General features: G+C 59.2%; 1 protein-coding gene across 1 annotated transcript; it reads left to right on the forward strand.

The window, feature by feature from the left end:
* Nucleotides 1-2: 2 nt before the first annotated feature.
* Nucleotides 3-8,145, forward strand: TLE5 (TLE family member 5, transcriptional modulator; the record flags this gene model as incomplete). The annotated part of the gene is made up of 7 exons (XM_035308671.1): nt 3-65; nt 109-263; nt 1,462-1,525; nt 4,056-4,100; nt 5,591-5,653; nt 6,482-6,556; nt 7,110-8,145. Coding segments are annotated over 7 exons (687 nt in total), but the record flags the coding sequence as incomplete, so codon positions are not given.
* Between the last annotated feature and the right edge of the window lie 2,402 nt (nt 8,146-10,547).

Consider the following 10,547-nt stretch of genomic DNA (forward strand, 5'->3'; position numbering starts at 1 on the left):
CCTCCCGCCCCGGGCCCCCGCCGGTCTCGGTCCCCCCAGCGGCGGGGCGCCGCTGCCGGCTGGGGGCAGCGCTGCCGGCCCGTCCGCAGCGGGCCCGGGTCGCGACAGGCAGGGCCGCGCGCCCCCGCCCCGCTGGGTGCCCAGCGCCTTCTCGTGTCGTTCAAGGGCTCCTCTCACCTGCCGCAGCAGCTGAAGTTCACCACCTCTGACTCCTGCGACCGCATCAAGGACGAGTTCCAGCTGCTGCAGGCCCAGTACCACAGGTATGTGCGGCTCGGGGGTGCCTGGAGAGCCCCCAGTGCTCCCCTGTGCAGGCCAAACCGGGGCACCCAGAGGGACCCAGCTGCGGCTTGGGCTGGTGAGGCTGGAGGAGCACCTGCGGGATGGCGTTCATCATGCCTGGGCAGGAGCCTGCCGAGCAGAGCGTGTGGTCCTCCTGCCCCGGCCAGGCCTTTCCTCCAAGCGTAGCTCAGCCAGGGCTGCGCAGAGGCTTGCCAGGTCTCCCGCGGCTCACTGGGAGCTTTCCTCGGTTCTTCTTACTGGCTGCCATTCCGGGACTGTGAATGCTGCAGGGAGCGCTTAAACCCAAACGCTTCCGCTTCCCCACATGGGCATGTGGAAGTGCTTCTGCTGGCCCAAATGCTGGCTGCTGGTGGGCCGTTGCTTCCTGCGTGTGCTTCAGACACACACGGGCTTCGGGTTTGGTAGCGCTGGGGCGGCGGCAGTGTAGTGCGGTGCCCTTGTGCCTGTGGGTAGCGGGGGCCCAGGAGCACGCTTGCTGCAGGGGATGCTTCCCCCCTCTGCGGGACTTGACCTGCTTGCAGAGAGGCAGGTTTTGTGTAGGTGAAGCTGTTTCTTGTTTGAAACATAAAACCACTGCACATGTTGGCTGCAGCTGCTTGGCAGGGGAGCTGGAGATTCGTGAAGTGCGAGGAGCAGTGGTGTTTTCTCATAAGGGTGCAAAGAACCCAGGAGAGAGAGAAAACCCTTTTTTCTGGAGGGTTGCGCTGTACCTGGGCCTCCCTGTGCCGCCTGGAAAAGGCCCTGATGCAGCTCAGGAAACAAAGTCAGACCATCTGTGGCATGTAGCAGGCAGGCCCCTGGCTAGTGTCCCCCGCTGCTGGCATCAGCTGAGGAAACCCAAACGACTGCAGCCGCTGCTTCCTTGTGCCAGGCAGAGCCGTGAGGTCAGTGCCTGGCTGTGGGGCAGCCTTGTGCTGCTTCTCTTGAGTGGGATCCTGGCGGATGCTGGCCTTGGAGGTGGGAGCAGGCTCTGCTGCAGCAGCTGCCATACAGATGAGAGACAGCTGAGCCCGCCACGCACGGGTGCTGAGGTTGTGGTGCCTGCAGAGCCTGCCCAGCTGGGACAGGCTGTGTGGGGCTGCAGGATGTGACTGCTCTGTGCTGAGCAGCTCACTCACCTCCTGCTTGTGGTTTTCTTACTGTTTTCTGGCTTTTCAGCTTGAAGTTGGAATGCGACAAGCTAGCCAGCGAGAAATCGGAGATGCAGCGTCACTACGTCATGGTAAGGGCCTGCCCTGGCAGCGCGTGGGTGGCACGGGTGGGGATGCCTGTGGGGAGCAGGTGCTGGTGCCGGGGTTTTGTTGGCAGAGGCTTTGCCCATGGAGCAGTGGGTCTGCAGACCGGGCTGGCATTGGCTTTCCTGAAAGAAGGGCTCCTTGTGTGTCGTGTTGTCTACGTGTGGTGAGCTGCTGAAGTGCAGGGAAGTAGCAGAGTTGTTGGACACAGAAAAGGGATGGGCCCAGCTGATGGCAGGGTGCCTGCACCTGACAGCCCAACGTTCCCATGGCAGCTGGGGAGCACTGGGACTGTGCTGGTGACAGGGAAAGGGGGTTCCAGAGCGAGGATCCTGCACTTCACCTCCATCTGCAGCCCACAGGTGGAGGACCTGGGGCAGCTTCATCATCCACCTCTGGAGAAGCAGGGGTGGTTCTTCCTTGCAGAGCAGGAGTGGAAGGAGGTCAGGGTGGCTTGGGAGGTACCCAAGCCCTAAATGCTGCTCGGTAAAGGCAACCTGATGCTTGAGGGCAGCATGGAAGCCAGGTCATTGCCAACAGCGTGACCTTGCTGCTTGCGCCTGGGGACATGGGGGTCCTGCAGCAGGGAGAGGGCTGCAGGAGGCAGTGCCCATGGGCTTCATGAGGCTCCTGGCAAGGGCAGGATGGGGCTGTGTGCTGGGAGGTTGCAGGGTGGGGGTCCAGAGCCAGCTGCCACGTGGGAGCCCAGCCCTGCACACCTCCTTGCATGCCCAGTGGCCCTGCAGTGCTGTGGGGCAGAGCGCCTGCACGCGTGGCTCTGCACAGCGTGTGCAGCGCCCAGGGCAGTGCCAGGAAAAGGCAGAAATGTCACTACACGTGGGTGGCAGGCTCAGCTGACTCTAAGGAGAAATCCTCCGTGAAGGAGCCGTGTCCTTGCTGGCAGGGCGACTGTATGGCTGCTAGGCGGCGCCGCTGTCACCCCGTGTGAAGACCAGCCCCTGGCAGCACTGGAGAGTGAGGCAGGGCAAGGCTGTGCTGTCCCCTTCCTACCAAGGAGTTACCAGGAGGCTGCAATGCTGCCCGTAAAGATGAGGTGGTGCCTGCTTGCCAGCTGCTGCACCTGTCCTGGAAGGAAGAGATAAGATGTAGAAATTAATGCAGCAGCTCTTCAGAGGAGAATTACAAATTTAAAGCCAGAAATAGTGGAGGCAGCCTCTCCTGCACTGTCTGCGTGTCTGGACCCTGAGACTGCGGGGAGCAAGGCACACTTGGGTTGGGGCTGCGGAGAGCCAGTCACCGCTGTCCATACAGGTGTGGGGAAGCCTGGCTCTTAATGCTGCCCCCTTCTCAACAATAAATGATTGCTTCCTGGGCCTTGCAGCCTGCACAGAGACTTTCACGTGGCCACATCTGGATTAAATTTATTTATTTTTTCCCGTAATGCCATCAGTCACCAGAACTGGTAGAGGCGACCGCCCGTGGTGCGGAGAGGAAGGGTGATGCTGGCAGTGCCAAGGTTGAGGCTTCGCAGGGTCCTGCCATGGCACAGGGCTGCTTCGCTCCCTGCACTGCATGCAGGAAGCAAAGAAGGGTTTCTGTGCCTCTGCAAAGCTGCTACAGCTGCTCCAGTTCTTGAATAAGCCACAATTAGCAGCGTGGGGGTCAGGCTTGTGCTTCCTGCTCAGTCTCCAGAATGCAAAGAAGCCTCGAGAGCCGGCAGCAGTGTGGAAGCAGACAGAAATAGCCATGATGGTGAGCCAGGCACTTCTCTCGTGCAGTTGGTGCTGAAGCGACAGCGATCTTCCCCTCTTTGAATTAAATGAGTGCAGATGGGGATTTTCTTTTCCTTTTGAAGAATCAGGAGGAAGAGAGGGGCTAAGGGAGGGGCTCCTAAACTCTCAAACAGCATAAAAACAGCTTATTCTAGGGGCCAGGAATTAACTTGTCTTGCCAATAGATTGCTCTGTAGCTACCTGTTACTGGTGGGGGCCGGGGGGTGCTTTTATTTTTGTGTGTGGTTTCGTGTGTTTTTTTTCCACACAGCTTTTCCCAAACAGCTGGAGCTGTGTGCAGCTTGACGTGTTGCTTGTTAGCTGAAGCCCAGTGGTGATCTCTTCTATTTGCTGCTGAAGCAGCAACATGGGTGTTAGGATATTGGCCAGGTGTGGCTTGGAGAGCCAGACTGCTTCTGTCGTCTGTGGACGTAGAGGTCTGCAGAGCCCTGCACCTGCTGGCATGTTTGGAGCAGCGTCGCTTGTTCTCACCGCGATGCAGGGAGCTGCAGGGTGTCTGTGAGGGTGGTAGATGGGGCCCAGACGATTCCCAGGTCCTGTCTGCAGCAGCATGCGGAGCCCCCTGGGCTTGGGTGCTTGGCCTTGGACACGGGGAGGGTCGCTGCCTGCAGCTGCCTTTGGTTTCCTCTGCTCTCCTTCCATCCTTGCCCAGCTGTTGTAAAGACTGATAGGAAAGCAGCGGTGGCTCCCAGCACCGATGCACGGAGCCCCTTTCTCTGATAGAGATTTGACCTTTTTTGTTCTTTTCTACCCTGCTCTGCAGTATTACGAGATGTCCTACGGGCTGAATATTGAAATGCACAAACAGGTAGGGGAAGGCATTTCCAAGTGTTTTAATTCCTGGGGAGGGTGGGCTGTCTGCCATGCTTTGTCCCCATCACTTCAGTGGTATTTCAGGAACTGGAAATGCCATGAGCCTGTAAAATGTCAAAACTGCTTTTGGGATTGCCAGCTCCTGGGTGGGGGAGGACATTCGCGTTTTTCCCCCTTGATCTTAAAAACATGTTTTCTTGTTGGGAGGGAAATTAACTGTTCTGGCAAAAAGCTGCCTTTGCAAAGCCTTACAGAAGGTGGGGACCCTGCCTGGGGATGCTGCGGGTCTGGGTGCCCCGAGCCAGGCTGCACGGCAACGTGAAGCCTCAATTCAATGCCATCCTGCAGCCAGGCAAGGGCTGCAAGCCTGGGCCAGAGGGCGAGCGGTTTCCCCCCCCCAGCCCCACAGGTGCCTGGTTCTGCTGCCCCAGGAGGCTGCTGCCCTCAGAGTAGGCAGCGTTCCATTTGCGATGTTGAAGCTCCTGAGAGCCTCCTCGTGATGGAAGGAGGCTCTGCTGCAGCCCGGATGAGTTCGTTCATTACCCTTGCTGGTGGTTAAGTTGTTAATTATCCCCAGTGGCTAATTACCTGTGCTGTTAACAACATGAGCCTCCTTCAGCTTCCAGTCACAGTCGTCTGTGTATGCCCTGGCTCAGCTAAAAGCCTCTTATCACAGCTCTGCTCCCTGCAAACGCACTTAGAGCCTCCAATCCCATCGCCCTGTTCACTAAGCCCGTGGGACGGGCTGCTCTGGGAGGGAAACCTGCAGCTTGCTGAGAGGCTTTGAACCATCACTGCAGTCCCACAAGGTTTCCCAGCCTGTGTCAGTGCTTGCCTAAGCCCTCTGTCTCCCTGCTCCTTTTGGATCTGGAGGAAAGTGAGTTGCAGAGGGCCAAGAGCTTCACTCTTCCCCAGTAGAAAAGCTTTAATGCCCCCAAACTTTGTCACCTGCTTGGCTGAGGTTAGTGCAGGAGCTGCCTCTGGCCCCATGATCTCGGCATAGGCTCAGTTTTGCCCGCTCAGCTGTGGGGCTGGGGGGGGGAAGTGTGTGTCCAAGCCACACCTGGGAGCTCAGCTGTGGGGCTGGGGGGAAGGAGGAGGAGGGGGTGGCTGGAGGAGGTGCCCAGCAGCTGGCATGTGGGGCAGAGCCAAGGTTGCAACAGCAGTGTTCCTGCCTGTCTGCCTCTGCACAGCGAACACAATTCAATGCATCCCCACCAGGATCTATAATAAATTTTTTCTCTGGATGCTCCTGACTTCATTAATTTAATACTGGAGACCCTGAGAGAGAAGAGAATCTTGATAACTTGCTCTTTGCAGTCAGCAGCGTGGATTTATTTAACCATCTGGGGGGGGCTTTGGGGTGAGGTGTCCCCCTGCAAACCAGAACGCTGCCGGGCTCTCTCCTTCTCGGGGGGGCAGCGCTCAGGGTGGGTGCCACAGGGTCCCCTGATGCTGTTCCTCTCTGTTTTTCCCACCCTCCAGGCTGAAATCGTCAAGAGGCTCAATGGGATTTGTGCGCAGGTTCTGCCCTACCTCTCACAGGAGGTAACTGCCTGGCTCGGGGGTGTTGGTTTGAGGGAGCGGGGCCCAGTGCACACGGACCCCGGCTCCTCCTTCAGCCCTTCTGAAGAGGTTTGGCCCTGAGTCCAAGCAGGCCCCCAAGGCCATGCTGTCCGTCCGTCCGTCCCCTTGGTGCAGACAAGACTGGGCTCTGTTCTCACCCCGCTCCCGCGACTCCCAGCTCAGCTGCTTTTAGCCAGCTGCTGGAAGCAATGGGCAGTGAGCTGGGGAGGAGGGCACCAAAAAGCACCTCCATACAGCTCCTGTGGACTGAGCTCCTCTGCCCCACTGTCATGGCTGACAGGCTCTCCCCTTTCCCCCCCCCCCCCCCCCCCCCCCCAAGGAATTAACTGGGAGGGCTGAGGGGAGGGGGGAGCTGCAGCACCCTCAGTGCCAGCTGCCCCCATGCTACCCCGAGGCTGAGCGCTTCGTTGTTTTCTGGTCAGGAGCTGTGGGGTGAGGGCTGCATTTCTGGGTCTGGATTAGCTGTGGGACTGGGGGATAGACTGAGCTGCTGTCACCCACCTGCTCCGGGGGGAGACAAAGTGGCTTGCTGATCAGATCAGAGCTGGCTAATAACGAAGCCACGACTAAACCCATTGCATCGTAATGCAGCACATTCCCCCTCCCCAGCCTCGTCCTTCTGCCAAGATGGAAAGAAAAAGCCACTTGCTGGAGTGAAAGGGCCAGGCCTGGTAGTAGGGTACTGTTTGGGGTTGAGCAGCCTCCATGTGTGCACCAGTCCTGCTGGGTCCCTGTTATCCTTCCCTCCTATGTCTGAAATGACCTCAAATTCCTCTGTTCTCCCTCCAGCATCAGCAGCAAGTCCTGGGAGCCATTGAACGAGCCAAGCAGGTGACAGCACCAGAACTGAACTCCATCATCCGTGTACGTGGTGCACGTGTACGTGTTTTGGGGGCGGGGGGCTGGCTTTGGTGCCTTGGGCCTCCATGGCAGATCTGAGGCCTCACAGGACGGCAGCTCCACGTGCTGGAATGGTCCTGCTGGTGTGGGCTGGCTTTAGCCAGGCTCATCGGGATGTTGCTTGGCTTTGCAGGGGGCGTGGGCTCCTGCTCCATCCCACAGGTTGTAAAGAGAGGCTTTGGTTTGGGGCAGGATCTGTGGCAGCTCCTGGGTGTGGAAACGCCATCTGTTCGTGGTCAAGGCTGGGAGGGGTTTAACCACATCCTTAGAGAGTGCCAGTGGCTGAGGCCAGGCCTCCTAGGGGCTGGGGACTTGCTGCTGAGCCTTCTCAGGAGGCTGCAGCAGCCTGAGGAGGCTGGGCTGTGCCTCCCTCCTGGGGCTGCGTGCTTGGTGCTCTGGGTTGAGCCCAGCTGCTGGCATGGGCTCTGCTGAGGCAGCTGGACCTGGGCAGGCCTGGGGCCCCTCAAAATGACAACTCCCCGCTCCCCTCCCCCTGTCTGCCCCTCGTTCCCTACAGCAGCAGCTCCAAGCGCACCAGCTCTCACAGCTCCAAGCCCTCGCGCTGCCTCTGACTCCGCTGCCCGTGGGGCTGCAGCCCCCATCCCTCCCCGCTGTCAGCGCCGGCTCTGGCCTCCTCTCGCTCTCGGCCCTGGGCTCCCAGGGGCACCTGACCAAGGAGGACAAGAACGGCCATGATGGGGACGCCCACCAAGATGACGACGGGGAGAAGTCGGATTAGAGAGAAGGGGCCGGGGCTGGGGCGTCAATGCCAGATGCAGCATCTGTGGGTGGTGGTGGGGCTTGGGGGTGCCCCACCAGTGGGCAGCCTGCGTGGCACTGCCACGGCAGCCACTGCATGCCCCCCCCCCCATGCCCGGCCTGGTTCTGGCTTGGGCTTCTCTGGGGGTGCCACAGCCCCTGCCTGCTGCTCCCCCTCGGTATTTAACGACGACCCTCGTTCCTACCGGTTTCTGCACAACCCCCTGCTGGGACCCCTGCCCCAACGCCCCCCACCCCACCCCAGGCGCTCCTCATCTCCTTGCGTCTCCGGCCCCCGCGCAAGCACCGGCCAGCTCCTTGCTGTTCTGCATGTCTCTGTTTTTAACCAGTCCCGCAGCACTGCCGCAGTTCCACACGTCCAGCCGCTGGGTTTTCTCCTCGCGCTGCTCCTTGGCCTCAGGCTGGGGGGGGCCCTCTGCCCGCTCCCCTTGGCAGAGCACCGGCTGCCAGGGGGCTGGGGTCCAGGACTGGCTGAGGGGCAGGCGGGCACCTGGGAGCTCCCTTGGTCCCTTCCCTGCACCCCCTCCCCGTAGAGGATACAGCAGCTTTCTCTGTTCTTATCTCCGTGCGCTAGCGTGTCTTCTAAAAAAACAAAAATGGAACAAAAAAAATAAAATTAAATAATAATCTGGTGTTTGTATATAGTCCTTTAGAAAGATCTTGTTTTGCTTTTTGTGTTTAATCACTTGACCTATAATAAGAGGAACTGAAAATGCTGTATCAAGGACGTACAAGCTGTGCCTTTCAAATAAAGAAATAAGAAGGTTGGTTAAGACGGTGATGTGTTGCCTGTTTTCTTGCCGCTTTGGGATGACTTAAAAGGACTTGTCCGTGCACTTACCTCCTGCCCCTGCACCCAAAGGCAGCCCCAGCCAGGGGTTTCTCCCTGGCTAGGGAAGGGGGCTAGCGGCAATGCTGCTGGTTCTGGCTTCTCTCCAGGTCTTGTTTTAGCAGCTGCTGGCAGGAGGAGGACAATTCCTGTGCCTTTCGCTCCTGGCCATGCTGGGCTGAGGGCCTGCTGGAGTGAGGCAGAGGGTGCCAGGGCAGCAGCTCCTGAGAGAGGAGAGGCAGCTGGGGGCAGGCACTCAGCATGGCATGGGGGCTGCTGCCCCGCACACATGGTGTTCCTGTCCCCCAGGGGCACAGGGGACATGCTGCTGCTGTGGTCTCGCCCCTTGGGAGAGCCTGGCCTGCATTGCCCGGGAGCTGAGGTTGCTGTAATGGAATTGGCTCTTAATAGTTAGAGCCCAGCCTCTGGCTCAGCAGCCTGCTCTGCCCTGATAACATCTTCCTCTATCTCTCCCAAGCCAGCTGAGTGGGAAAATTCCCTCCCCCAGGAGGAGGCTGTGGGGCTCGGTGCCTCGTGGAGCTGTGGGCTGGGGCCCTGCAGGTCCAGGAGGGTGGTGGCCGTTGTGCCTCATCCCAATGGTGGCCAGAAAAGACTGGGCTGAGCGCCTGAGGGGGAGATTTGCTGGGATTTGCTGAACGAGCTCAGTCCTGGCACTGGGTCTGGGGGAAGGCACACGGAGCTGCCCCCGGCCCTGCTCCCCTCCTGGGGCTGGCATGGCCGTGCAGTGCTTTGGATGGGGTACAGGACCAGGCGGCTGCGAGGTCAGGACTATGCTTTCATCAGCCAAATGCTGACACCTTGACGGCACAAATGTGGGGCAGGATGCAGCTGAGGCCTGGGAGGGCAGGCTCCTGACATGGGCTTGAGAACCACATGGGGGTCTCTGAGGTCTGGCCGCGTGCAGGGGCTCAGCCCCATCCCTGCTGGGCCCAGAGCAGAGCCGCTGCTGCATGGCACAAGCTGGCTGGGCCTCAGCACCTCTGCGGGGGGCAGGAACCGCGTGCGGCCAGCCCAGCATTTGCCCCAGCCCCTGGGCAGTGCGGGGCGAGCTCCAGGAGCTGGCAAAGCAGCGTCGGTAGCTGGAGCCTGACCCGAGGTCCCACAGCTGCTCCGAGGGCCTCGCTGAAACCGGGCAAGCCGGATTCCTGTGTGAAAGGGCAACACAGCTTTGGGCCAGGGGCTGCTGTGGAACGGCAGTTGCTAAAACCATCTCTGCTCTGTAAGTGCTGCTGAAAATCCCGCTGGGAACGTGCTGGCTGTGGGGAGGGCTGAAGCTTTTCAAGCGCTTTCACCTCGAGGTCACTGGTTCAGCCTCAGCCTGGGGGCAGGGAGCACAGTAAGTGGATGTTATTCCTGATGGATGTACAAGGGAGGAGGATTTAGGAGAAATTGGTCTGGGGCATTTTCAGGCTGGAGACTTCAGAGGAACAGACGTCCCTGTTGTTAGAGCTAATTAGCAGCCTTGGTTTGGTGGGCAAGGGGTCGAACAAACCATGAGGCTGCTGGCTGAACATCCTCAGCTGCCGGCAGGCTGGGAGCTGCTCCTGACTCGGCTGTGGGCACTTCCTTGCTCCCTGTGGGAGGCTAACTTGCTTCAAAGCATAAAGACAGAGCTTTTGGGCTCTCCAAATCCCCTGCAGATGCTGAATCTTGTGCTCCACTCCTGAATCGTGCTGATTTCACACTCGAGGCATTTCTCTAGGCAGTGGGTAGCACCCTGATATCCTGCCCCATGGATGACCAGTGCTGTGGTTCCCCATGCTCCCAGCCTGGCTCTGCACCCATTGGATCGGCTTCTGGATTTCCCAGGGGAGTCATTTCTTCAGGAACCATACCAGACTTGGGCTCAAATCTAACTGTCCCGCCCCATACCACCAGCAGCAAAACATTAATAATAAAACACTCATGCACACAAAGATTAAAAATCCCCCCATGACTCTCCCAGTAGCTGCAAACTCGAGGAAGCAGCATTTCTGTTTCCAGACAGGCTGTTCCACCTTGTAACCTCCCATCGCCAGAGCTGCACACCTGTCCTACCTTGGCAGAAGAGGCTCAAGGCATGTGAGCAGTGAGTGCTGCAGGACCCCCAAAGCACTGGTGATCGAGGATGATTGAAGATCAGCTCCTGGCAGAGAAACCACTTCTGAGGACGTGGTACAAGAGTGCAAGGTGATGTGGGCAGAGTGGCTGTGAGCCAACCCTCCTTGGCACAGGGATCCTTGTGAAAGCTCCGCAGAGCCCTGGCTCAGCTGGGGAAGGGACAGGGAACAACCTCGGGGCTGCCCCCAGAGCCTGTTGGGGCAGAACCTGCTCTGTTGGAGCCCT

The sequence above is a fragment of the Oxyura jamaicensis genome, chromosome 28 (genome assembly GCF_011077185.1).
Source record: "Oxyura jamaicensis isolate SHBP4307 breed ruddy duck chromosome 28, BPBGC_Ojam_1.0, whole genome shotgun sequence".
In the NCBI taxonomy this organism is placed as follows: Eukaryota; Metazoa; Chordata; class Aves; order Anseriformes; family Anatidae; genus Oxyura; species Oxyura jamaicensis.